General features: G+C 42.7%; 2 protein-coding genes across 6 annotated transcripts in view; one reads left to right on the top strand and one right to left on the bottom strand.

Moving 5' to 3' along the window:
- Window positions 1-7426, top strand: part of COL17A1 (collagen type XVII alpha 1 chain) — a 33335-nt gene extending 25909 nt beyond the window's left edge. The window contains exons 44-56 of one of the 2 annotated variants that reach the window (XM_075288237.1): window positions 2-115; window positions 514-561; window positions 1125-1268; window positions 1360-1470; window positions 1948-2031; window positions 2259-2357; window positions 4234-4389; window positions 4582-4725; window positions 4884-5210; window positions 5564-5716; window positions 5806-5877; window positions 5986-6048; window positions 6744-7426. In XM_075288237.1, coding sequence (XP_075144338.1) covers window positions 2-115; window positions 514-561; window positions 1125-1268; window positions 1360-1470; window positions 1948-2031; window positions 2259-2357; window positions 4234-4389; window positions 4582-4725; window positions 4884-5210; window positions 5564-5716; window positions 5806-5877; window positions 5986-6048; window positions 6744-6793 — 1565 coding nt within the window. In that variant the 3' untranslated portion in view covers window positions 6794-7426. Of the gene's footprint in view, window position 1; window positions 116-513; window positions 562-1124; window positions 1281-1359; window positions 1471-1947; window positions 2032-2258; window positions 2358-4233; window positions 4390-4581; window positions 4726-4883; window positions 5211-5563; window positions 5717-5805; window positions 5878-5985; window positions 6049-6743 lie in introns of both variants that reach the window. The other variant, XM_075288236.1, reaches the window with a different exon arrangement.
- Window positions 7427-10053: 2627 nt separating this feature from the next.
- Window positions 10054-14295, bottom strand: part of SLK (STE20 like kinase) — a 38240-nt gene continuing 33998 nt past the window's right edge. For all 4 annotated transcript variants that reach the window (XM_075288238.1, XM_075288239.1, XM_075288240.1 and 1 more), the window contains one exon: window positions 10054-14122. In XM_075288238.1, the coding sequence (XP_075144339.1) occupies window positions 13976-14122 (147 nt within the window). In that variant the 3' untranslated portion in view covers window positions 10054-13975. The remainder of the gene's footprint in view (window positions 14123-14295) is intronic.

Below are 14295 nucleotides of genomic sequence, written 5' to 3'. Positions count from 1 at the left end.
GGAGCTTCAACTGTTGGACCATCTGGACCTCCAGGCAACCCAGGATCACCCGGATCACCAGGAGCACCTGGAAATCCTGGCCAACCAGGACCACAAGGACCACCAGGAGAGAAAGGTATACTACGTAGTCGGCACATCTTATATCACAGTTTTATAGAGATCATCCACATCATAATGTAATGGACATGTAAAGAGGACCTTTCACCAATTACATCAACTTGACCGTTCTTCATTCTTTACTAGGGTCCTCTCCACTGATTCCAACACAGTTGGAAATGTTTACTCTACCTCCTACCATTCCTGATTTCTCAGGAATAGTGGGGGCTAGAGAAAAAATTCCAACTGTGCCGGAATAAGTGAAGGGGCACCTATTTAAGGATGCAAAAAAGTGGTGGAGGTGAATGTGTTAGCCCAGCGCCCCGTCTCTTATTATGAGTGGATGTGAGGTTCCTCACTGTCATAACAAAACTAATAATACCTAATACTAATAATATCATTGCTCGCTACTTGCAGGTGAAGCTGGAATCCCAGGCGCTCCCGGTATACCAGGAAGTTCTAGAGGTGAGAACTAATTCATATATTGCTCTGTACACTGACATGTATCACTTAGGCCTCATGCACACGGTCCAATTTTTGTCCGTTTTCATGGACATGTGTCAATAGACTCAAGTCTATGGGGATCCATGAATCCAAATGGCTGCCCCACAGATGCAAAACGGCCATGAAATAAAAATGGATATTGCATCTGTTTTTCGTGGTCATTTTAGAGGATTGCTTTGGCACAGAGCGGATTGTGCAGGCCAACGTGGCCCTACAACCATAGCCAGTATTGGGCAAAGGTTTCTTGGGCCCACCAGATAAAATGATTCTGGGAGTCTAACATGCAATAATCCCAAGGAAACAGACCATAGTACCCTTCAATTTGAGTGTCTTCTGCTAGACCATTGTGTTAGAAGCCTGGGACCACCAAAGGATTCGTTGTCACTCTGGTGGGATCCAGTAAGAAGAAGGTCTAGATGAACTCTAGATTCTCTACTTCCATTTTTTCTCTACACAATACACATTTTGCCATATTTATTCAAGAGGACACTCTACAGTATATAATTTGTTTTATCCACATTTAGGTCCACCTGGAGCAAGACCTGGCACAGGTCCACCTGGACCACCTGGCCCACCAGGTCCTCCAGGTCCTCCTGGTCCCCCTGGATCTCCTGGTGATGGTCGTGGAGCAGAAGAAGTTCAACAATACATAGCACAATACCTCCAAAGTAAGGAACTAAGTAAGGAAACATATTCTAAATTTAGTTTTAATCTTAACTATTGTTATTGGGTTACTTATAATATATATTTCTAATTTAGGTGAAAATGTCAGAAATTACTTGATTGGACCTCAGGGACCACCAGGACCACCAGGTGGACAAGAAGTGGACTATGCAGAACTGGCCAGCCGGGTTATGAGTTACATTAGAGGTACAATGATACATAATTCTAAGTATTTGTAACTGGGTCTATATGGACAATTAAAGGGGTTGTCCAGGATATATATTTTTATGGCTTATTCTTGGGATCTGATCAGTGAGGGGCTGACAGGAGGACCCTGTTTGGGGGTTGCTTCTAATGCACCGGCATGGAGCCAGAAACAGTTGTCTCTGGTCCCGCTATAGTGGCTGGACACCAGTACTGTAGCTCGGCTCTTATTTAAGTCAGTGGGAGCAGAGCTGCAGTACCGGCGCCTGGCCACTAGAAGGGACGTGGAGCCAACTGCTTATGAACTCGGATGTTGAAAGTGGCCCTGTAAAGCTGATCCGTGTCGGCCCCCATCAATAAGATATTTATGGGCCATAACAATATATCCAAGAAAACCCCTTTAATGATTATATATGGACCCTACTACACATTATATACAGCTGCCATTGATTCTGACATCATTGATTCTTCTGTTACTAGGCACAGGATCAACTTCAACCGATGGTGGATTAACAATCCCAGGACCTCCATTCACATATGAAGAAATCTTATCCACCCTGCAGAGTCAGTATTTTATCTGTATTATATTATTACTCTAGGAGGGGTCCTTCAGGATTGAAAAAAGGGGTTTTGCAATACCAGACAAAGCCTACGGGCAAGAGTGGCGCTGTGTCTGGAAAACCTAGACCCCTTGTTTTTAATCCAGGACAATATAACCACTATATCTAATGATAAAGAATGCTGAAAATATAAAAAATAAGCAGAATAATAAAGTATTTGATGTTTTCTAGGGTCTGGACTGACAATTGGCCTTCCCGGACCCCCTGGTCCACCAGGACTGCCAGGATTACCAGGATCGCAGTATGGCGACATAGCGGCTTTACTTCAAAGTAAGAGATTTATATCATGTTGTGATTCTTTATGTAACAGTGTTGGGATAATACACACAGTGATGTCACAGTACAAGGATAATACACACAGTGATGTCACAGTACAGGGATAATACACACAGTGATGTCACAGTACAGGGATAATACACACAGTGATGTCACAGTACAGGGATAATACACACAGTGATGTCATAGTACAGGGATAATACACACAGCGACGTCACAGTACAGGGACAATGCACACAGTGATGTCACAGTACAGGGATAATACACACAGTGATGTCACAGTACAGAGATAATACACACAGTGATGTCACAGTACAGAGATAATACACACAGTGATGTCACAGTACAGGAATAATACACACAGTGATGTCACAGTACAGGGATAATACACACAGTGATGTCACAGTACAGGGATAATACACACAGTGATGTCACAGTACAGGATAATACACAGTGATGTCACAGTACAGGATAATACACACAGTGATGTCACAGTACAGGGATAATACACACACTGATGTCACAGTACAGGGATAATACACACAGTGATGTCACAGTACAGGGATAATACACACAGTGATGTCACAGTACAGGATAATACACACAGTGATGTCACAGTACAGGATAATACACACAGTGATGTCACAGTACAGGGATAATACACACAGTGATGTCACAGTACAGGAATAATACACACAGTGATGTCACAGTACAGAGATAATACACACAGTGATGTCACAGTACAGAGATAATACACACAGTGTTGTCACAATACAGGATACTACACACAGTGATGTCACAGTACAGGGATAATACACACAGTGATGTCACAGTACAGGATAATACACACAGTGATGTCACAGTACAGGGATAATACACACAGTGATGTCACAGTACAGGATAATACACACAGTGATGTCACAGTACAGGGATAATACACACAGTGATGTCACAGTACAGGATAATACACACAGTGATGTCACAGTACAGGGATAATACACACAGTGATGTCACAGTACAGGATAATACACACAGTGATGTCACAGTACAGGGATAATACACACAGTGATGTCACAGTACAGGATAATACACACAGTGATGTCACAGTACAGGGATAATACACACAGTGATGTCACAGTACAGGATAATACACACAGTGATGTCACAGTACAGGGATAATACACACAGTGATGTCACAGTACAGGAATAATACACACAGTGATGTCACAGTACAGAGATAATACACACAGTGATGTCACAGTACAGAGATAATACACACAGTGATGTCACAGTACAGAGATAATACACACAGTGATGTCACAATACAGGATACTACACACAGTGATGTCACAGTACAGGGATAATACACACAGTGATGTCACAGTACAGGGATAATACACACAGTGATGTCACAGTACAGGGATAATACACACAGTGATGTCACAGTACAGAGATAATACACACAGTGATGTCACAGTACGGAGATAATACACACAGTGATGTCACAGTACAGAGATAATACACACAGTGATGTCACAGTACAGGAGTAATAAACACAGTGATGTCACAGAACAGGCTAATGCCCTCTATGACATCATAGAAACATAAAAAGATCACTGTGTACACTGTGTGTGTGTTATCACTAATTGCACCCTAGGTCTCAATGGAAATGATAAGCCCCTTAATTATTGGGCCCATCGTAGCCGCTGTGTCTGGTACCCTAGCTCTGCCTACACTGGTGCATATGAGGTCTTAGACTTTTCTACTTAGCAATCACCAAGGACACAAAGTTGAATTATCTGATATAGCTGCTTATATAATGGAATACCAATTCTATCACTGATAATGTGCTTTGTGTTTATGAATCCAGCATCTGAGTTTAGAGGAGTTATCGGCCAACCTGGACCACCAGGTCAACCAGGACGTCCAGGTCGCCCTGGCACTCCAGGACCCATGGGACCTCCAGGACCACCAGGAGTTAGCCTGACTAGCTACAATAACGAAGAACTCTCCACCTACCTGCAAAGTACGTTCAGTACAAAGACGGGCCCATAGTAATATGTTATCGTTGTCTAAGTTCTTGCAACTCAAACTGTCCTTGTGACCCTAAGGAAGCACATCTCACTCGGATAAAGCTAAAAACAAAAGGAAATGAGAAATAATTAGAAAACCAAGGTAAAGTCATACAGATTATATAAACCAAATTTCATTTCTTTAGGGACTGGATTCGTTTCAGGGCCTCCAGGCCCACCAGGACCTCCAGGACCACAAGGGCCACCAGGCAATGGAGGTAGCTTTGTCTCTTATGCTGAGGACAGCAGGAGCGATCGCTTAAGGACTGAGCTTATGGAGTACCTGACAAGTAAATATACATTTATTATTCTAAAACACAAAATATTCTACTACACACAGACCTATGTCAAATAAGAAACATCCATACCTTCAAAGATGTATGCCTTGTATGTGATCAGTATACCCATATAGTCACTGATCCACTAAAAACTATGAATTCCTCCACAGGTGACAATATTCGTAGATACATCTCTGGACCACCAGGACCACCAGGTCCTCCTGGGCCTCAAGGTTTAAGAGGTCCTAAAGGAGACAGTGGAGTGATATCTGCATCCCTGTTATCATCAAGCTCAGGATCATCTTTAGGATCATCATCAGGGTCATCTTCAGGCTCATCATCAGGATCGTCTTCAGGATCATCATCAGGATCGTCTTCAGGATCATCATCAGGGTCGTCTTCAGGATCATCTTCGGGATCAACCTACTATTCATCCTCATCTTCATTCACATTAGATTATGGTGAAGTTGCATCCCGTGTGGCAGAACAGATTCAGAGTAAGTATATGGTGCAGGCCAAAATTGTGAAGGAGCCGCAGAGCTTAAGTATGTGATGAGGCTGCTCCTTTCTGGGGATCTGTAGAAGACCCAAAGGTTATCTCTTCTCCACTCAAACATTACGTTATCACTTAATATGGTGGGAAAGCCCTTTGGGTAACTCTATGGTGGGAGTCAATTTGGCCAATCATAAGAGCCCCTTCCAAGATGTGTTTTTGATAATATCACCCAATGTAATGGGATGAATGTACAGCCAAGAAGAATGTTCAGTTTCTTATATGTGACATATTACATATTTCCCACGTCTCTGATTCCAGAGCAATATTGTAATATTTTTGATATCTGTCTCTTAGGCCAAGGTCTCCTTGGAGATATGTCATATGGTCTTCAGAGATCTTATGTACCTGGTCCTCAAGGGCCTCCAGGACCACCTGGACCTCCTGGAATCTGTCAAGTATATGCAACCCATGCAAACATCACCACCGATCTCATGGAAATTTTCAGACGTAAGGAAGACATTTTATTTCTTATTATTATTATTTAGAACCATAATTGGCCACCAACACAACTAACAACCACCTATTCTATTCAACAGTTCACGGGACCATTCCTGGACCACCTGGTATACAAGGACAGAAGGGAGAGAGAGGATTCCCTGGTCCCAGAGGTGAGTCACCTACAGGAGAACATTGTGGCTACCATTTTAAATGGAGGATACACATAGTATAATCTGGCATAGTCTATATCAACTTACACGTGTATTATGAGTCTACAGGTGACAGAGGCGAGCCAGGCTTAGTTGGACCACAAGGACCCAGAGGTCCAAGAGGAGAGAAAGGTGCAGTATCTAAAAATGTTGATTTATTACATAGTATTCATATCATATACACAGATATTGTATGTTGTACGCATTTCCAAACAACCTAGTCTTGGGAACACTGTAGATTGGTTCTCAAGGGTTGGATTTTATGGTAGACCACCATGTGCATGTTAAAAATTGTCCAAGATGCTTGAATGACCCTGTTAGGTCAGGCAATACACAAGGGATTGTCATCGGATGGACCGGCCAACGAACGGCTGGGTATTGGACATGGAGATGCCATGAAGTAGCTGGCCCATGGTTGGATATTTTTGGCCAGTTGTTGGACGAAAATACCAGTCTTTGGCCTTCAGCTGCTTTTGGCTGATCATGAGTGAGCCAATCTTTGCGTCCTTTTTTTTAACATTTGAGCTGCCCCCATGATAGTTACATAGTAGATGAGGTTGGATGAAGACATCAGTCCATCAAGTCCAACCTATAACCCTACAGTCACCTACAGTGTTGATCCAGGGGAAGGCAAAAATGAGGGAGTTCTTAATATTGATGGTGGGATTTACTCTGATAGCCGAAACCTACAGCATTGTCGTCCTTAAGCCTGGACAAGGGAGATGGTGGTGTACGGATTTTCTGGTCTACCAAGCCACAATTTTTTGGTCGTGTAACCATCTTCCAATGCCAATAACTAATTCCACATCCTATTATTTTGCCAATAGGAGAACAAGTAGTTCTAGGAAAACGAAAAAGACGAAGCCTGGGCGCCTGAAGCCTTCATCTCATCGCCATTGACTCATCAGCCCATATTGCTTGATACGTTGAGAACCATTCACCGGAGCTGAGACTACATCATCTTTGCTCTTCTGCACTGGCTTTCCCTAACTATTAGGATTTGGCACCTCTCGATGGGTACAGATCGAGCAATATGTCCAAGTGATTTTCCACATCACCGCTTCCATTAGTCAGAAGTCTCTCAAGAATTTGGAGGAAAAATAAAGATGTGTAAAGATAAGGTTTAATTCGGCGAATTGGTCTTTGAGTCGCTTATGCCATAGAAACATCCACGGGGCATTAAGAGTCATAACCGGTGACTGCAAATAAAGACATGTAAAGAAATGTTGGGTAAGGTGGGGAGGGAGAGGGGTCAAAATTACGGTGACCAATAAATGGCAATATCCTAAACCAAGCCGGAAAACCCAAAAGTCTAAGGATTTGGGGGTTTTCTATAATGGTAGAATTGGTAAAATTGTACTGACTGTGGAAATTGGACCAAATTTTTGTATATGACCTTGTCCTATCGATTATCTCATCTCTATCGTTTTATTTATCTCTCGCCTTCTATACATTTGTCATTATGTTTTGTTTTTTTTTTATTAAACATTAAGATTTTTTTTATTATTTTTACAAAAATTCTCAAAATTTTTTATTTTATCACCTATCAAATATCTTAGGATAGATTGCAACCCCCTGGGCATGTTTACAACCCCCATAAGAGAGAATTATTGGGATAATGGGCAGAATATTGGCACACAGTGACATGGTGGGGCGTGTCGGGAGAACTTTTTGTATTTATTGATGCCCTAGGGATTACTACTACTTTCTTGAGAGAATTTATAAGAAAAGCCACATGGGAACAAGGAGATATCTATTCTCCAAATGTGACAATTCACGGCTCGCCATGTGTACAGCCACAATGTCAAATAATATAATATACCATCTGGGTCTCTTTAGGGTAACTAGTCCAAGCCAAAAAAAAAAGTGTTGGCCAATAGTGACCAATCAGATTGCTGCTTTATTTATGTATTAGAGCTTGGGATATAAAAGTAGCAATCTGATTGGATTAAAGGGGTTGTCCAAAGTTAGAACATGGCTGCTTCCTTTCCTGTCCATAGGTTTTATAGGTATTGCAGCTCATCCCCATTCGCTTCTATAGAGCTGCAATACCACACACAACCAGTGGACAGGTGTGGCGCAGTTTCAGGATGTTTTCTAATCCTCTACAACCCCTTTAAATACAAGATGCCTGCTAGGTCATGGGTCTAATATGCATCATACCAAAATGTTACTTCTTTTCAATATTACTTTGCATTATGGTACGGAAACATTCATTTCCACCCAATGGAGAGAAAAAAATTTACACTTTAAGCCTCCACTTTATGCTTTTAAACCATGGCCAAGTTTTTGGTTTGATACAATAGGCCTAATGTACCGCTACATAAGATGTCTTAGATCACTGCCTATGTATTACGTTCCGTGACAGCTAATGAAATAAAATGGTGGATCATTTTGTGTGACCGGTTGGCGTACAGATCACTGATATATAGAAACTGACCCCGTGTTTACAGACTTCATCTTATTGCATACCCCCTACCTTTTATGCGCTCTGTTACTGTGTATTTTTTTTTACTAATCCTGTATCATGTACCATGTTATTGAATAGAAGACGACACATCTAGTAAGTTATTACCTGGTTCTTCATGTGAAAGATTGGGAATAAAGCCGGTTCTTAGGACAACAGGTGGTTTGTGACAAACTATTAGGCCAGGGCTACACCATATTTCCATCTTAAGGAGGATCTTTCACGTCCTCGCTAGATAGCTGACAATGCGGGTGCCGGTAACTATATCCCTTTACCGTCAGAAAGGTGGGCCTACTGCTCCGCATCATCTCTGCATGGTAAGGAACGTCCACCCTGACAGTAGAAAGTTACTGAAGAGTAGTGTCAGGAGAGGCGTTCCTTACTGCCCAGCGATGACACTAGGCCTTCTGACAGTGGAGAGATATTGGTGCCGAAAATAACAGTACCAATATCTCCGCACCGGGAAAGGATGTCCGCTTTCTCATGGTATAAAATACCACCGGAGGAAGTGAAAGGTCCTCTTTATGAATGGCTGATGTGAAATTGGATTCTGTGTGCTAGTAGGTGCCCAAAGTCTTCAAGTTTCCCTGGCCTGAAAGTGTCCCCGACATATCTAGGCCATGCATCAGCCATGTAATAGTCCCACCACCAAGCTGAGCAATCCAGAAGGGAAAGCACTAAAGGGGTTGTACATGGTTTACTAAAATAGGTTACTTTTGTACAAAAATGGAACACCTGTCCACAGGGGTGGCATGGCCGCTTACGCTAGGTTCACACTAGCGCTGACTCTCCATTGTTCAGGTCCATCAGAGGACTAGAACAATGGAACGGATGTGAACATAGCCTTAGCCCTACTCAGAACTGCAATACCATGGACAGTTGTGACATGGTTTCTGGAAGAAAGCAGCCATGTTTTCCCAATCCTGGACAGCCCCTTTAACTATATACCATGAGAGTCCAGTCACAACATTGTAAATCGTAGTTTTACACTTTTGGTTCCAGATTGCTCAGCTAAGGGGGGGCAACTGGTGAACAAATGGGGGCAAGTAGTGAGCAAATACACCCCTGAATGACCACAGCGCTCATCCTGGGTCTGATGCTTACGCTGTGTGAAACTTATGGTGACAACAGACACGTGTGCACTTTGTGTAAAACGGAATAAAGAACTTTTTTACATTGTTTTTGATTTTGTACCGTCTTTCTTTACGAGGATCAGCGACGATTTCATGCAAATAATAGAGCGGGAGGGTTTTAGTGCCGAAACAAGCTGATGTACGTTTTAGGGTTTACCCCTTTAAATGTTTAGCTTCAGCTCATTCCTATTGGTGTAGGAGGCAGTGCTGTTATTTCCTGCTGGGAGAGATGGAGAGAGAGCTGTTTTGTACAGTCTTTGGACCCGGAGCTGTTCACATACAACATACAGATAACAGATTACTGATTGACATGAGATTAAGGTTACTGGAGCAGTTTTTGCACTTACACTTGTGTGAACAGTCACAAGCACAATAGAGTTTTTCAAGGTGCCCTTTATCAGGCCGTATATACCCCACCCATGCATTATGATTGGTCACAGATAATCACACACACACATATATATATATATATATATATATATATATATATATATATAAACCATACACATAAAAAAAGAACATGAGGTCAGAGGTATGTACAGTATATGTGATTTATTTACAGGATAATTCCATTTACAGTAAGCTTTTCTTCAGATGTGCTTCATAATGGCAGTAAAGCTTTCGACATCAATTACTGGCCAAAAATATTGTACGAGCTACAAAAGGGAAATATTGGGCAAATAGAACGGGTTTTACGAGATTAGAAAAACATGGCTGCTGTCTTCCAAATACGGCGCCCCCACCTGTCCACAGGTTGTGTTGAATATTACAGCTCATCCCCATTCACTTCCCTGTAGGTGGACAGGTAGGACGCCGTTCTTGGAAGGAAGCGGCAGATTCTCTAATCCTGGGCACCTCCTTTAAGAAAAAAAAAAATCAAGGTCCTGAGAGTAATAATTGTTGCTGTATCTACAATACCTAAAAATACTTAAAAATAGGAATTACACAGGATGAATGCTGGGTAACCTTGGACAACCAATTCTTAACAGATCAACCAAAGCTTTTTTTTCACAATATATTTGCAGACATTTCTGAAAACGGCAGAAAATACCAAGTTTTTTAGTCACTTTAACACTTTTTGGGAAGTATAAGTAAGTATCAGATTGGCCGCGTTGGTCACATGACTACAGAAATATCTTCCAACGTGTAATAAATGCTCCAGTGGATCTATGGGGTCACCTTGAAGGAGGGTAAACTGCAACACAACTTACACTTATGAGGGGACATCAAGCTAAAACACAACTGCAAACTGTTATATATGGGCAACTAGGGGGGGCATTAGAAATATGGAAAATCAGGGAGAGCATGTTATGGTCTAGTCTAACTACATTTCCGAGACGGACTTATGTCCAGGAAAGTGAGGTCTGTTTTAGACCTCATGCACGCAGCCATATTTTCCATTAGTGTGACACTGACCGGTTCTATGGCCTCATGCACACAATGGTGATTTTCATGGCTGTAACCCTGGGTCACAGAGCGCGGGGCAGATCCCCCTTCCGGTCTGTTTTAAGGTTCAGACTTATTCATTCAAGGTGTATGGGTCTGAGAAAAACATAGCTGGTAAATGGATGCCAAGTGTTTGGACGGGGATCAGGCTGGGGACGCCTTGGCCCCACAGATTTACTATAACTCGCAGCAGAAAACTGGTGCGAGTTACCATATAGCTGGTTGGCCTTGTTTTCAATTCTGGTGCACAGGACCTTCTGCTGTGAGGATCTTAATAACTCGGCTACATTCACACCAGCATTCCCAATATTAAGAATAGCGCACAATGAACTGGTCCTAGAGAGGTTGTCCCAGTCACTTCTATGGGGTTGAGGGATATTACAGTCCCGGCAGCCCTATAAAATTGACATTAGGATTGGGTGTTGAATTTGAACATGCCTGATCTTTCCCATTGGGGACGCTCCATACACATAAAATAGGTACCTGATCCTGACGAAACTGGAGAGATCATCTTTTCTTACACAAGTCTGGGGTCTTTGTATTCTAATCTGAGCTTCATTTGAGTCATGAAGACCATAACTATAGGATAGAGAATAAGAAGAATAATACTGACAAAAAAGGACTAGAAAATCTATTGTGTAACGTGGTCAGATGGACTGCAGGTGACATATACACACACGTCTTCTATATAGGACATATAATAAAGATCTATAGGGTTATAGGAGATGTAGATCATGAACCAAAGCCCACCTGTCCCCCACATACAGCGTATGCCCACATCACTAGTCCGTACCCACCACAGCGACCACCTGGTATAGGTGCCGAGCACAATTTCAAGGGGCAGAAGTATGGAGTGTTCCTTAAACCTAACGTTTAGTGCAAAATACTTTGAGGAGAGCTTTATAAACGGGGCTTAGCAGCATAAAGACTGCCCCCATGACACAGTTTGCATTTCAGGCACCCCCGTCTGTATGCCCGCACCGGAAATAACAGTGTTTAGCGGATTTAATATCATAAATATGCTGCTATGCTAAATATGCTCTCATAGAAGCAATCTGAATGAAATGCAATGCTCCCTATGGAAGCCGTGTACAAAATACCTCCCCCTTACCCAATTACTTTATATCTAAATCCCCCCAAAAACACAATACAAGGAAACAAATGTGCTGCACCCCATAGAAGTCACTTAGTATGGTCAGAGCACAAAGAAGCAAGTCCTAGAAAGAGCATTGTCCCCATTGTACCGCTCCTAGACTATGGAAAATGAACAAGAATTAAGACAGACTTCCGCCTCCGATTCCTCTTCATTTCCAGCCCTCTGCCTTTCACTAGCCAATCAGCTCACTCTCTTGCCCCACGGGTTCTGTGGCTGCTCAGCTACAGAATCTGCGGCAAGATGGAGCAGGAGGCTTATTTTTTTTCAGCGTATTGCTTTGATCTCAGCCTCCCATTGAAGACAATGCGAGACAGATTCTATTTGGTGTGGGATCTTGCACTAATATTTAGCAATGGAGGTGCATGAAACTTCATATGTACATGCCGTCCTACGGACATGACTGTCAAGTGCAAAATATCTAAAATTGCTTAAATTTTAGCAACTTCTGAAACTGAACAAGACCCCCCCCATTGGTAAGCCTTAGCAGCAATAATGTGCTATGTTACTGCAATCTAGCGCGATCGCAAACTGCAATAATTGCATAAAAGCTATGCAAAATCTGATCTAAAAAAAAATTGCTTTCATCTAGGGCCCCGCCTAGCAAATCTGCCTAGTTATACATGCGGCAATAGGCCTGTGTGAGCCATTACTGTATGACAAGTATGAGTATGTGTGTGACAAGGGGAGAATGCCCTTTCAGTCTTGCTTATCTGCCTAGGTTGATTGGTTAAAGGAACTTTCCAGGCTTACTAATCGATGACCTATCCTTAGGATAGGTCATCTACTGAAGATCAACAGCGGTCCAAAGTCCGGGCTCCCGCAGATGTGGTGTTTGAAGAAGCACAGCGTCGTACAGTAGTATAGTGGCTTGGTAGTACAGCTCAGCCCATTCACTTGAATAGGGCTAAGCTGTGAACAGACCATGTGGCCAATGAGCATGATGCCTGAGAAGCTTCAAGCAGCTGATCTGCGTGGGTTCTGGTGTCAACCCTCTGCTGATCTTCAATGGATGATCAGTCTAAAGGATAGGTCATCAAGTCATAATCCCCAGTAAACCCCTTTGATCCATAAGAATATTCTCCAGGTCAGCATAATCCAGCATAACATTGAGATCAGCAGTGAATGGTCCTACAGTAGAATAGTCAGGGGCAAAAAATTAAAAAAGTGTGAAACTGAAACTTACAAGAAATCAAATCCTGGTTTCAGGGGTGAACCTGCCCCTTTCGCCACCCGAGGCGAAGTGCAGAAAGCCGCCCCCCCCCCCCCCCCGCAGGGGGAGGGGGCGGAGCGGGAGCGTGGCTTAGCAGAGGGGGTGGGGCTTAGCGCCGTTCGCCGGCAGAGAGCAGGCCCGGAGACTGCCTGCGCTCTGCCTGAGCGTGCGGGGAGGCTGCCGGAGCAGTGCTGCTCCAGTGGCCTCCCCAAACCACCGCTCCGTGCTAAGCTGGCTTAGGTTAGCAAAAATGCCGCCCTCCCTGAGGCCCAGGGTCCAAAAAATTAGATATGAGAATTGAGCAAAACCCGTGAGAGCAACCTCCATATGAAAAAAATCTCATTTTTGCATATTAAATATTATACAAGTTATGGCCATTTTTTTTTTCTTTTTAAAAACACACGTCTGCATAGCGCCCCCTACAGACCTGGAGTCCTCGCTGTACAAACATTTCATTTAATTTAGATTAAGCAACTTATATATTTATGTAGTATAAAAACAAAACAAAAACAAAAACAGCCTAAAAACATTTTTTTTAAGAAAAAAATAAAATAAAAATCTACCCATGCTTTTTTTTTTCTCTAAAAGTTCCAAAAGTGACATGGCCGAGATAAAAGCATATAAAACAAGCGGTAAAACAGACGGGGTTAAGACCCGGTTGAATGCATGCTTGGTATAGGATAGAATTTGGAGATCCGGCTCTGTGTTGTGGGGTTAAGGCATTCGGACTCGCCGCTCATTTTGAAGAAAAGTTCTTGTTCTTGAAGTTTTCTTGCAAATTCTTCCTCAAGTGCCTGTCGATAAAATGTGAGGTCAGAAAATAGGAAAAATACTCCTGCTTAAAGCTAATCCATGTTTTCCGGGTGGATGTGATATAAGAGTTGTGCACTGTATTCCCTCTGCTCTTCCCTCCCTCTCACAGCATACTGCAGCTGCATACCCCTAGCCACCACCCATTTACTATGTT

Source organism: Leptodactylus fuscus, chromosome 10, assembly GCF_031893055.1.
Source record: "Leptodactylus fuscus isolate aLepFus1 chromosome 10, aLepFus1.hap2, whole genome shotgun sequence".
Lineage (NCBI taxonomy): Eukaryota > Metazoa > Chordata > Amphibia > Anura > Leptodactylidae > Leptodactylus > Leptodactylus fuscus.
Note: the sequence above shows the minus strand (reverse complement) of the source record. Positions and strands in the feature narration are given on the sequence as shown.